The sequence below is a fragment of the Azolla caroliniana genome, unplaced genomic scaffold (assembly GCF_043228905.1).
Source record: "Azolla caroliniana isolate FFs.n. ecotype wild unplaced genomic scaffold, voAzoCaro1.0.p SCAF_16, whole genome shotgun sequence".
In the NCBI taxonomy this organism is placed as follows: Eukaryota; Viridiplantae; Streptophyta; class Polypodiopsida; order Salviniales; family Salviniaceae; genus Azolla; species Azolla caroliniana.
The window spans coordinates 2,365,828-2,379,498 of NW_028230451.1; the positions used below are offsets into that span (position 1 = coordinate 2,365,828).

Sequence of the window (13,671 nt, forward strand, 5' to 3'; positions counted from 1 at the left end):
CCGTTACCGTAGCCGCATTGAGTTTCCGGTAGTCCACACAAACTCGAATTTTTTCGTTCTTCTTCGGTACGACTACGATCGGGCTCAAGCATGTCGCTTTCTTTACCAGACGGAGAAAGCCAACTCTTAGCAGTTTGTCGATTTCCTCCTTGACTTTGGCGGCATAATTGGGATTCATCCGGTACCGTCTTTGTGCCACTGGTTTTGCGTCCTTGCTCAAGTGAACCTGATGCTGGTATAACTGAGGGTCGAGTCCTCGCATGTCTTCGTATGACTAGGCGAACACGTCACGAAATTCCGTGAGAAGTGTGATCATCGTCGTTTTGTCTTCGGACTTCATCTCCTTGGCGATGTGCACCGGTTTTGCTTCGTTCGTGGTCCCTAGGTTCACCTCTTCAAGTTGCGACGCTTTTACGCGCTGTGAAACGGCCATTTCCCGTTCCAACACTTCCTGCGCTTGCCGTAACTCTCGGATTGCGTCTTTATCCGGTTCTGCTTCAACCTCTTCCGGCTGCGGTAAGTGTTGGTACCCGTACCTTGGCTTTTCCTCGCCGGAAGGTAATTATATTTTTCCTCCAATTCTGTTTGATATCTGCCATTTTCAACCACGGCCGCCCCAGCAATAGCGGGTATGCGCCTTGTGCCTGTAATTGTAGCACTACTGCCGAGATGTGAAATGTGTGACCGCCAACGGTGACTTCTAATTTTTGTATTAATCTTGTCAACCGTACTGAGCTTGTATCGGCCATCCGTAACCAGAACGGACACGGCTCCCACTCGTTGATTCCCAGGGCATCACACGTCCGGAGGCTTATTACATTCACCCCGGAGCCTCCGTTTATAACTGTGCCGGGGAGTTCTTTCCCTTTTACAATGGCAGTGATTACCGGACTGTTGGTGTCCACCACCGTTGGTCCCTCCTCCGGATTCGAGAAGAGTACCAGTGCCGGTGATGATTCTCTTGCCGTCATGGCCGTCTTCAGTCCTTTCGTGAATCTTGGCACGAGCTGTAGGAGTCTTCCTAGTGGCAGCGTAATCTGGCATTCTTGCAATGCCAGCCATGTCTCGTTCTCGGAGTGACTGCCGCCGGCAAGCCCTACGGTATTCTCCTTTTGCCGTTGTAAGTCTGTGACATTTTGCTCGTTTGCTTTTTTCACCCATTCCGTCGCTTGCTTCCGGATGGTCTCCTGCGTCTCCCATTCCTTGGCCATGCCCTTCGACCTTGTGGTCACCTGCTGCAGATCTGCCACTTCAGGGACTACCATATTTACTGCCGGTCGTTTGTCATAGCTCTTCGCCGGGCATTGATTACTATAATGGCCTTCCTGTCGGCAGTAGTAGCAGTAGGCTTTCCAAGTATTGCTGGATTCGGCATTGTCTGTTGTACCCGAGGCTGGTCCTGTGGTAAGCGCGGGGTTTTGGGCCGGTTGGCTGCTTGAAGCTCCTTGTTCCGGATCTCGTGGGTAGCCACCTTTTTTGAAATGCCATTTTTTTTTATAGTTCTTCTTTTTGCGGTACTCTTGACGAGGTTGGTCCTTATATCTGCCGTATTCCTCCTGTTGCTGACGATACCCGGGGGAGTGCTCCCGGTCGTAATGTTTGTATCGTCTATTGTAATCCCGGTACCGATCATATCTATCATACCGGTCGTAGTTATCCCGCCGATCACCGTACCGGACATCATTCTCCTGTCGATCGCCATACCGGACATCCTGTGCCAGTCGGTCGCGGTCCATTCACCGCCAACGTTCCTCTTCTTCATCCCGACTGTTGCGTGGCTCTATTTGTCGGACGGGCGGTGCTTGCCGGTTCAATAGATTATACTCGCACCTATTTGTCGTATGGCCCTTGGATTGACAGATTACACATTGCGTCCTCATAGTGCATTCTAGTGCCGAGTGTCCGGAATTCAAGCAGGTTGTGTGCAAAGGATAAACATAAGGCTATGCAACTTTGGGCATGCTAGAATAATGCCACTACACACTTCTGAGAGCACACAATGGTTATCTGACCCTTTTGTATGGTGAAATAACATGGGCACAAGGCCTTTCCATTTATATGTGGACATAACTAAAGAATTTTTTGCCCAAGATGATGCAATAAGTGATACATTGCGAAGCCTCCACACCACACAAGATGATATGAGCATTCATTAGCTAGAGATTGAAGTCAAGCATTTTGCATACTTGACATCCCACTCTACCCAAAATTCACATTCAACAAATGTTGAAGAGGTTGGTCCACAACACTTTGACAAAGCTTCATTGAGCTTCTAGAACTAGCAAAATTAACTCTTATATTAGCACTTAGGATGCACCAATGATCACATATTGCTATATTCTTTCGTGGGAATGCCAATGGCGATGAAAACAACGCCAAAGTTTCCTCTTCAATCTTAACTAAACTTGAAACCCACTGACCCAAAAATATGCTCAACCATGAATATAAGCTATCACTATGCTCTTTGACACAATCTAGGCTACACAAATAAATGCATCAACAATTGGCAAGCTCCCTCAAAGATCAAGGCTACACAAATACACCAAGAATGGGCAAGCTCTCTCAAGTGAGATGATTTTTAGTTATACATTCTGGTTGACAATTTTTTTAGAAAAATCGCTTGTTCGAACTTTTAACTTTATCACATATTTATTTAGAGTATCTTTGAATTGACTTCAGATATACGTCTTCCTGTTACACACCCTACTATCCTGATTGGCTTATTAAACTAAAAAGCTACGATTACACTTCATATTGTATTAAGCTACTATCACACGAATAAGTATGAGATTTCTGAAGATGCATAGCAACTTCAATTTCTCTTTTCATTGGCGTTATATCCTTTCATTTGCATGTCAACTATAGACTGAATCAACTTCTACGCTTGAAGAATATGCCCCATCAGGAAATTTTCTCACGAGGAATAATGTTGAGCCTGTTTGGACATACCTTTGACGGATGAATTTAGGAATGCTGCAAAAAAAACGACACCAATCATATTGATGACTCAAGGTACATATTCCTAGAGTCAGAATCAATCAAAATTAATGACCCAACCTCAATTAAGTGTCTTTCCATATTTTGAACTCCCAAGCAATTGAAATTTGAATGGGACAATGAACCACATGTAATGACCAAAAGAACCGAAAAATCAACATCAACGTCGTCTCCCTGCACATATGTTGCCAAGTAAAAAACCAGATCACACAAGTAAATAATAAACCTTGAAACATACCCTTGGTTGCTGCTCCCTTTGGTAACATTTTATGCTTATCTGTATTAGACGAAGATTGTCCAGATCCTTTGATATATCCACAAGTGTTCAAAAGAGATCGTGCAGCATTATTGATATGTTTAAATCTATCAGGTCCCAGAAGGATGCCTCCAAACCATCGTGAGACAACTACTACCTGCCCCATTTGAAAAATGGATAATCACATTGTCAATAATTTCAGAAATTAAAAGTACTGAGAAGACAGAAGTATGTGATTAATTGTAATAGATAATCATGTGCAGTAAAAGAACTGAGAAGATAGTGGTATGTGATTAATTGGAATGCATGAAAATGGTATGTGTAATCAAGTTCAAACATCAAACGCAAGAGAAATACCATTTTTCCAGTTGAGTTTCACAAGTTGATATCAAATATTTGAGTTCATGATGACACAATATAAACTTCAAAACGTTACCTGAATGTACTAAATAATTAAAAGATATGGAATCACATGGAGCTAAAAAACTATTGGTCTTAAGTACAAAATCAGAAGTTGAGTTAAGAATGTATATCACTTGTTACCAACAACTTCATGCAAGTCTGGATCATAATATATTTGTCTTATACGATTACTGAGATTACAATAATGTCAGATGGTGTTAACAAATGAAAGATTTCAATACCAAATTGATTGCATCGACTATCTGCAAGAGATGCAGAAGGCGCCCTCCTGCAGCAGTTTCTCCATCATCATTATAATCTTGCAGAACCTGCTTGCTAGTATAGTAGCACATTACAAAATATACACAGGAATAAGCCATAAGGTAATAATATTTCAGCCAACTTTTTCAACAAATTAGCAATGAATGTGCAAATTAACTGTGCCCTTCTCCGGAATGCTGATTCGGTAAGCCATGATATTATGGGTTGCACCAGCAATCTTTCGGTTGCGTAATAGCGCTTCTACTACATTTTCAACATCAGCAACACTAGCTACACTAGCTACATGAGCTTGGAAAGTACCTAACATTATCAATAAATAAATATTTCAAACACCATTCCCAATAAATATGTTTTAAATTTTGTCATGTGTAGATTATACTGTTATGCTATCTTACTTTTTTTCTCTGTGAAAGGTGCTCCATGTATAATTCCCAAAATCCTGTCAAGTTCTTCCAAACCAGCTGTATCAAGCTCATCTACAACTTTATCCTCAGTATTTCTGGCAGCTGCATTCTTCCCCTTGGAGCCCACACTAGATCTGGTGAAAGTTTTCTAGACAATGTCAGAGCTGGTACTAATATTCAGAAATCATTGCAAGCATTATTCCTCTCAACAATTTGCAGGACATCTAAGGATAGACAAGGGTTATTGACTCTGGAATTGTTTTACCATGCTAGCTTGCACTGTTCCTGCTTTCCATACATAACGATGGTGTAAGGAATATTAAATACTACAGCCACTATCTCCAAGGTACAATGTTTTGAAATTAGGAGGGTGGAAAGGAGATTTTAATGTAAAGAATGCATATGTGCTTCATATTGAATCATACATGTACAATTCTTCAATCTCCTTTCTCTACCCTTCATGCATATAGTTTGTTTAAGTATTGGAAAAAGGTTGGAAATGGTGACGTACGACGCTGATGATGCCTTATCCACAAGAAATGAATTCCCCTCAAATCCATCTATTGAGAAAAGAAAGCACAGAAAGACATTAAGAATAATATGAATAACTCATCTATACCAAACATCAAAAGATTTCTTCAGATAAATATGTATACCTATATTAGGATCTATTCCATTCACCAACTTTGTAGTATCATAACCTTTCTTATGAATTTCTTGATCCCTTGCTTCTTCCCACAGCCAGTGTTGCTCCTTCAAAAGTCAACAACTTAATGTAGCCTTTAGCAAGGTACAATTCCAACTGATGTGATTAGTAATACAATATTAATGCATTAGCCAGTGTTTATTGACATGGCGTAATATCATTCAAATAAATATTAGAAAGAGATGGCGTATCCGAAACCCTTGTACATAATGATGGATGTATAATGAAGAGGAGAAGATGAAATACTTTGAATGGTCTATGAGTTTACAAGAGAAAAATACAAGTGCATACATCTGTGTACAACAAAGCATAAATCAGGCATAAATAGTACAAGAAAAATGCAACCATGATTATAAATCAAATCAGATTATTATGAAATTGATTATCAATCATTTTTTGGGATTAGAGAGTAGATCGAGGAGAAAGCTGCAAACTTGCTTTACAATTTTCTGGCTTTTCCAAATCAGAAATCTACTAAATTACAAGATCAAGAGATGGAGAATACTGGACAAGAACAAATCTGCCAGATACTAAAGAATTAACAGTGACAATATTTTGTCGCATCTACGTTGATTGAATCCAAATGGGGCATTCATATAAAAGAACCAGATTTTGCGATGGTTGTCTGGCTATAGAAGGTGAGTTTTGATAATTGCATATGTGTATGTATATATATATAGATATATATATTATTAGGTAGGATGGAAAACTGGGGAAATAGTTTGCAGATGAGCTGATCTTATTTATGATTTATATATTGTGACATCATTTAGATGTCCTACATGCACTTTATAAACACATGGTGGAAACAGTTAGTGTAGGCAATTGTGAGATGGTTGTGTTGTCACAGAATGTGATTTTTGATAATTACATTTAATATATTAGCCAGCACATGTGAGAAACTGTCTGTGTATGGAATGACTAGTTCTATTGTTAATGCAAATTAAAGGCACTGCAAAGGGAACCAATTTTGCAATCATTTATGAATGTCTTTTTCTTACACAGATAGAAGATGACAACCCCTGTTTTGGATATCCAGCATTGCTCTACTACAACCGCTACATTGATAAGCATTTGGAATATGGAATGGGTCCCCCAACACCCTCAAACCCATCTTACAAACTATGGGGCACCATTCCAACACATTCAAATCGAGTCAACTATCTCCCAAAAAGAGGTAACTATCCTAGATATAATTCTCTTTGAAGGGCTGCTCTTCACAAGCTATCGTACCTTGGACTCTAGCAGCCACCAAAAACAGCTGAATGGCTACATGTACCTCCCATGGAAATCTTCTCATCCTAGAGCTCACAGAAGATTTCATCATAGGAGAACTCAAATGCTATGTCATCAAAGAAAGTATGGAAAAGGGATTCATCAAACTCAGAGAAAAGTTCAACAACCGTCTTCAAGCAAGAGGATATCCCATTGACTTTATCATAAGATGCTTTCACAAAGGGGCTAGTCCAATTGTATTTAGAATTATGTATTCACCCTGTATCAAAAAGCTTAAATCTCACAAAGGGGCTAGTTCATATAGGGCATTTTGGTAGGTACAAGCTTAAATCTCTACTCCAAACAGTCCCCTACTCTCTCATAGCACCACTTAATATGTTGGACCCACCAACTCAAGGAAGCTTAGGGTTGGAGCGTTTCAGTAGATATAAGCTTAAATCTCTACTCCAACCACCCCCTACACTTCCCTCACACCACCACTTATATGTTGAACCTCCCAACTCGAGGAAGCAAAGGCACGATCCAAGGAAGCTAAGAGCAGAGCCGACTGAGGAAGCTAAGGACCAACTCAAGGAAGGTTGGAAGCTTAGGCTTGAGTTGACGAAACTTGGCTTCAAGTTGAGGAAATCCTCCTTTCACTGATACCGCAAATCAATCTTGCTCTCTCCTCACTACAGAGGACTCAAGTAGTTAACCTAGGATAAGGGCTAAATACACTTGCTTAACACAACAAACTTGGATTACAACAACATCCACTAATTCGCTCACGATGAAAAATATATCCCTCTTTCCAAAATAAGGTATACAAGGAATGGTTTCAAATGGATACAAAAGAGATGTGAAGGAATCTTGAGTTTCGGTAGCCTGAGCTCACAAGCAATGCTCGTCGCGCTGTCGCGAAGTTTCGTGCGCGCGTGTTACTTGGGCGGGACAACGGGGGTCTTGGACTAGGGAGTACTGAAGGGATAGAGAAGACCCGAGGTTTGCTTTATGACAATACTACTTCCCGACCCCTTCCCGAGCAAGGGCTCGTTGCCCTTTGTTTTGTGAGGCCGGTGGCTCTCGTTGATCACGACTCGTCGACCTTTCGAGATCACCGCACGAGCCAAGTGATCAAACGGGTACAAGCAAGATGAGCACGCAAGATGAACGCACAAGGGGAAAATAACACAAACATGAATGCACGTACGTCTTTATGAGGAGGAGAGGTGCATGGGCATGCTCGAATGCTCCCTTGTCACAAGACGTCGAACGTACGAGGAAGACACAAAACACACGCACAAATGCTCATACGCCTTTATGAGGAGGAGAGGTGCATGGGCAAGCCCGAACGCTCCCTCGTCACAAGATGACCGAACATACAAGGAAGTCACAAACACACGCACAAATGCTCGTAAGTCTTTATGAGGAGAGGTGCATGGGCAAGCCCGAAACGGTCCCTCGTCACAAGACGGCCGAACATACAAGGAAGACACAAATACACGCACAAATGCTCGTACGCCTTTATGAGGAGGAGAGGTGCATGGGCAAGCCCGAAACGGTCCCTCGTCACAAGACGGCCGAACGTACAAGGAAGACACAAACACATGCACAAATGCTCGTACGTCTTTATGAGGAGAGGTGCATGGACACGCCCGAAACGCTCCCTCGTCACAAGACGGCCAAACGTACAAGGAAGACACGAACAAAGAAAGAAGGAAAGAAAGAAACACGAATGATATCGACCAAAGAAATAAATACATGTTCGATTCCAACGCAAAAGGACCCTTTACAAAATAGGGTTTGATTACAATGGCAACTTTTAGTTAACCACAAGCTCAATCAAAACATAAATACTAAATGCCCTTAGAGACAAGAGCAAATCCGAACACGGCAAAGATGAACACACGAGCACCACCAAAATGCCAATCCCAACGAACCACGACCACCCGAACGGTGAGCACACGGGCTCGCAACGACGAACAGGGTGGAGCAATGTCGAACCAACGAAGCTTGGGCTCACAAGCACTTCGAGTGCTGACGCAAAGAAAACGAGCACGCGACGGTGGGGGGGATGAAAGGATATGAGATAAAGAGAAGTGGTGAATAAGAAGATGAAGAGCTCCGAAGGAAAATTGGCGATAGTCTCCTCCTCCCAAAACGTCCTCCAGAATGAGCCCCCCTCGACCTCCTTTTATAGGAAAAAAAGAAGGGGGGTCGCCAATTTCGTCTTCAATGAAAAAGGAATGAAATTCCTTAAATCACGCTGCACTATAAGACTAGATTTGAACCATGCACCTCTAGCTAGAAGTCAATGTGACTATCCACTAGCCCATTAACTCTCTCTTATATGATATATAATTCTATCTCTATAAATTTTTAGCCTATCTCCCCTCTACCTTTTATCTCTCCTCTCTCTTACTTTTTGCACGAGCTTCTACACTTCCTTCCCACCCTTTCTTTTCCCTTTTATTTTGCATATGCACAACTAATCGCCTTTGTGTGCACACACATTGCACCTACACATTCTGATTGAATAGTTCCCAAGTTGCATCATCCATACCAACAGATCTATTTTCTTCCAATGCTTCTACACATCCTTGTAAGTAAAGTCTGCTTTCCATTCTAACCTTCCAAAGGTCGAAATCCAATGCCATCAAATTTCCTGAATGCTACCCCAACATAGGCTGTTGTATTTGCCATTGTAAAAGAAGGAATATGGAACAAAAACAAAAACGAAACTCCCACTTATTGAAGGTCGAAGACTAAGCAATGGAGCTCCTAAGAGGATGCACCACTCACTCTGATACCAGTTATAAGGAAGTGAAGATAGAATGACAGTGTTCTAAAATATCTAAAGGCAGAACTATAGCAAACTAAAAATAATTATGTCATTTAACACACAGGAGAGATTAAACAAAGTAGAAGCAATTCTGTAAAATAAAATCCCACTATGTTAAAAAAATATACAAGGTAGGAGTGCATACAACATATATATATGTTAATCATAGAATAAACCATACGTACCATACATGCATTCGCATTCGAGAATGATTCAATCAAACGTGTATGGTAAATCATCTCAAAGTTGGAAAAAACAATAAAGATTGGAATTTCAAAAAATGACTATGGTCTATATTATATATTGATTGAATCAAATGTCAATACAATTGAAAGTTCAAAACTTAGGAATTACTTAACTACTAAACATTAGAAAGCAAGAACATAAAAATCAAATAGTTCAAAGACATGATTGTATTGATGATGAGCCCATCTTGCAATTATCAATGTTCTCATCTCGCAACTAGTGAAGGTATCAGTTTTTTCACTTTAGAACTTTACGAAAAAATGAGGATGAACTATAGAGATTGAATCAAACTATGTCATTATAAATTATAATCAAACATTCAAAAACTCATAAAATGTATATAATTAGAGAATATGAAGAAAACATGACACTAACATAAAATTTTACCATGACATGACACTAACGAAAGAGAGATAGATAGATAGATAGATAGATAGATAGATAGATAGATTATATTATCCTCTTCGGAGGTCAAATATGACCTATGAGACAATTGGGAGGTGAGAGAGAGAGAGAGAGAGAGAGAGAGAGAGGTGAGAAAATTGGGATTCAAACCCAAGACATAGGCAATAGTAGCATAATAACTTACCACAAGGGTGAGCTAATTTCTAATAACCAAATAGAAAAAGGACAAAAAAAGGAACACGCATTTTCCCTTCCAAACGTTTGTATGCTTGCACGAACACATTTATTACGTTATCTGGTGCTAATCAAGATGCATAGAATATGCTCTTAGAAGAAAAGTTTTAAATGCAAATGGAACAACTAAGTCAACCACGTAAATACCTATTTAATGTTGAGTGGGAATCTTGTCCAAGGATCCCATTCATGTACAAAATCTTCATTTAGGAGTTGTAGTACACTTCTGAAAATGAGACTATTCAACTCTTAACAAAAGTAAGAGAATATTATTCTATATACAAACGTTTTTCTAGTTTAATAGGAGCAACCTAAGGGCCTTTCATCCCAACAAGCAATATATGTAGGAGACATGATATAGACATGATTTATCATACAAATGCTTCTTTTGCACCTATGCTTGCTCCATCATGCAACGTAATTCAAGTATGTGACTAATGATAGGGAAGCCTCTCCTGAATCCTACTTGGCCTAGGCATAGTGAATTTTATTTCAAGCAACACTCCATAAAGCTCGCATAATGCTCCCACCACCTCATAAATATGTAAGGCCATTAGAATCTGACCAATAAGTCATCACGGAAATGACTAGGTGGTGTCAAGGCCCTATCACTAATAGATGTTTTTGATTTCCTATGTTGTTTGGTCCTAAGCCAGCTATTGCGTGCATCGTCTTTGGGTCTTCCAAGTCATAGATATCGGATGTCCATTTACCCTCTTATTGTTGAAGTCTCCCACAAGGAATACTTCACAATATCACATAATCATAATTCTATAAAAATAATTTGTCTCTCTCTGTTCCCTGATTGTTGTCGTTTACATCAACATATTTTGATGCCTTAAGAGGGAAGTAACATAGCACAATGAATAAAACTCATGTCTTTTAGATCTTGAATCAGACCCATATCTAGCTAACCTTTGCATCACATTCCAATATCTATATGCATGGCTGTAAGGCTTGTCAGAAGAGGACTTTGCCCAGGCAGCCTTCGTGATGTACTTACTGTCATTGAAAGTACTCCACTCGAAGTAGACATTCTCTAGGATTTGGAGCGTCTAAGTAATGTGGAGCATGTCGCGTCCTGACATGACCTCTTCCATTTTTTCCCGGGTGTGTCAAAAAGTGTTCCACTGCAGTTCCAAACTGCAACATGTGGCTCTGATTTTGTTGTCTAATAGGCTGTGAATCTATATTCAATGGCCTGTCATTAAAGTCCACGCAACCATCTTCTTAAACAGACTTCCTTGCATACATTCTTTTAAGAGGCCCCAATGGCCTATAAGATCAAACAAGAAGTCAGATGTTAAAATGCTGTCTCATCTTTGAGAACAATAAACCAGAATAAATGTATCTAAATAAAAATATAAGAGACCAAAGAATCCCATAGTCTATACATGTAAGATTCTCAAGTTAGATGGATTCTAATTTTTTTCTTCGAAAGATCTCTAGCATAGGTCGATCCAAAATGAACAAATCTTCGAAGCGAGGGAAGCACCTGCGTAGCGGGAGATGATGAACTTTATCTGTCAATGACAAGGGTGACGAGATCATGGTCCATGAGGCTGGGGCCTATGTGCACAACAAATTAACATCATGTAGAGAGAGAATAGAATAGAATAGAAATTTTTATCGTCTATAACAAATATATATGGAAGTGACTGAAGAATCTCATAGTCTATACATGTAAGATTCTCAAGTCAGATGGATTCTAATTTTTGTCTTCAAAAGATCTCTAGGTCGATCCAAAATGGAGAGACCTCTTACGAGAAGGAAGCACCTCGCAGGAGATAATGCACTTTATCTGTCAATGACAATGATGACGAGATCATGGTTCATGTATGCATGTATGATACCATATTCATCATGAAAAGATCATAGAGAGAGAGGGAGAGGGAGAGAGAAAGAAAGATATATTAACATCTAGTAGAGGCAGAAATCAGCCCCTATGTGAGAAATCATAATTAGATATTGTGAGTTCAAGTTATCCATATTAAACAAAAAAAGTTTCTACGTTTCCTAAAAATCCATAATAATGAGCTTAATGCATGAGTTGGTTTCACAAATGGTAATGATTCTTGAGAGGGTTTTACAAGCATGAAATGCGTAATTGATATTATGGGATGGGTAATGGTGAGAGAGAGGTTGCACCTTGAGCCATTCAACCCATGCAAAAATGATGACATTTCCGATGTTTTCCTTGTAGATACGGTGCAGTTCATCAGCAATTTTATCTCGAAGATGTGGGTTGAGCCAGGAGGCTCCTATCTCCAACACAGGCTCAGAAGCTTCTGGATACGATTCCGGAAAGTAAATATGTAGTCTTAAAGGGGCCAGATATCCTTCACCTTCCATGGGGTGAACAAGAAGCTACACCATCATATACACATGTTAAAAATGTAAAATATAGGGTTATTACCATCACCATAATATGTAAGGTTAAAACATCAAAATACAAGATACACGGATCATTTGCTCCAGAAGCTTTCTTGTTTGTTACATGATCGCATATCTTTGAGTGATCACTCCAGATGGATCAGACTATTTGATGATTATCCATCTATTTGTACGAAACTACTTGATGTCTAGGGTATTACATCCCACTGAGTTGAGGTTTAGCCAAACTTTGACTCTTCTTCCTCTTGGATCAGACTATTTGATAATTATCCATCTATTTGTACGAAACAACTTGATGTCTAGGGTATTACATCCCGCTGAGTTGAGTTTTAGCCAAACTTTTACTCTTCTTCTTCTTGGAATGGTTTCAGACTATGATTACAGAGATTTGGTGGAATTTCTGTGGACACCGAGTAATTGGATCACTCCCCATGGCCTCTCACCTTTGGAAGTAACCTTCCCACTCAATGCCCAGGCATCCATCCAATGCATTCTTTTTGATGCAGTAATGTGTTTGTGAGAACACTCTTAGATTTTCAGATTTAGCAGAGTACCCTTTATCTTCGAGAATAATTACTAATAAGGAAGGATTTTTAAGGTCGTTTTTGGAAACCTAAATCCAACATTTCAGGTCCATATATGTTTATAAACACACATCAATCCATAGAGATCTCACAGTTTCTGGTCTGATTTTCGCCTATCTAGTCGTGAAAAAAACAGAATTACCTCGCATGAGTAGTCATCGTGGAGGATGAAGTCTTCTTCACCGTATATGGACTTTAGGGCTTCGATTTCATCGTCTTGAGCAGCTCGATTGGCTGTTTAAAAGAAAAGAAAAAACCAAGTTTTGGTTCGAAATTAGTCATGAAGACATCGATACGAAATCACGGAGATGTAAAGATCTGATATGTAGGAACTAATTACCCGCAGAGGAAGAAGAAGCATCCATGGTGAGGAGACACAGTGTTGTAAGGGTTCACGACGACGACGATCCCTATACAGTATTAATATTGTGCCAATTTTGATTGGGTTATATCTCCGAAATAACCCTGAGTTTCTCATTATTTTCCTGAATGGCCCTTCGATCTTGCGCTGAGCCCTTCATCAAACCCAGAGTTCAAGCAATAAACCAAAGATTTGCCCAAATAACACATATAATCAAGAAGGGTGAATGAGAGCAATTGGACAAATATATGAGAGATGGGATCCTACATACGGTTTCTTAGCTCCTTGGGTTATGCCATTGATACCAAAAACCCAATGATTCGTGCACTATACACTCCCTTAG

The 13,671-nt window shown here is 39.9% G+C and overlaps 1 protein-coding gene across 4 annotated transcripts; it reads right to left on the reverse strand.

The window, feature by feature from the left end:
• Window positions 1-2,620: 2,620 nt before the first annotated feature.
• LOC147853554 (uncharacterized) lies at window positions 2,621-13,455 on the reverse strand. 4 transcript variants are annotated; one of them, XM_087332241.1, is made up of 11 exons: window positions 13,308-13,455; window positions 13,110-13,201; window positions 12,138-12,356; window positions 4,998-5,094; window positions 4,853-4,901; window positions 4,333-4,475; window positions 4,095-4,180; window positions 3,898-3,984; window positions 3,236-3,410; window positions 3,058-3,171; window positions 2,621-2,973 (listed from the first exon to the last, which is right to left on the reverse strand). In XM_087332241.1, exons 1-10 carry the CDS (start codon window positions 13,330-13,332, stop codon window positions 3,158-3,160), a joined length of 987 nt encoding a protein of 328 aa, XP_087188367.1. In that variant the 5' UTR covers window positions 13,333-13,455; the 3' UTR covers window positions 2,621-2,973; window positions 3,058-3,157. The 4 variants fall into 4 exon arrangements, with proteins under 4 accessions (XP_087188367.1, XP_087188366.1, XP_087188369.1 ...); XM_087332240.1 differs by having other exon boundaries at window positions 4,095-4,237; XM_087332243.1 differs by lacking the exon at window positions 12,138-12,356 and having other exon boundaries at window positions 4,095-4,237.
• Between the last annotated feature and the right edge of the window lie 216 nt (window positions 13,456-13,671).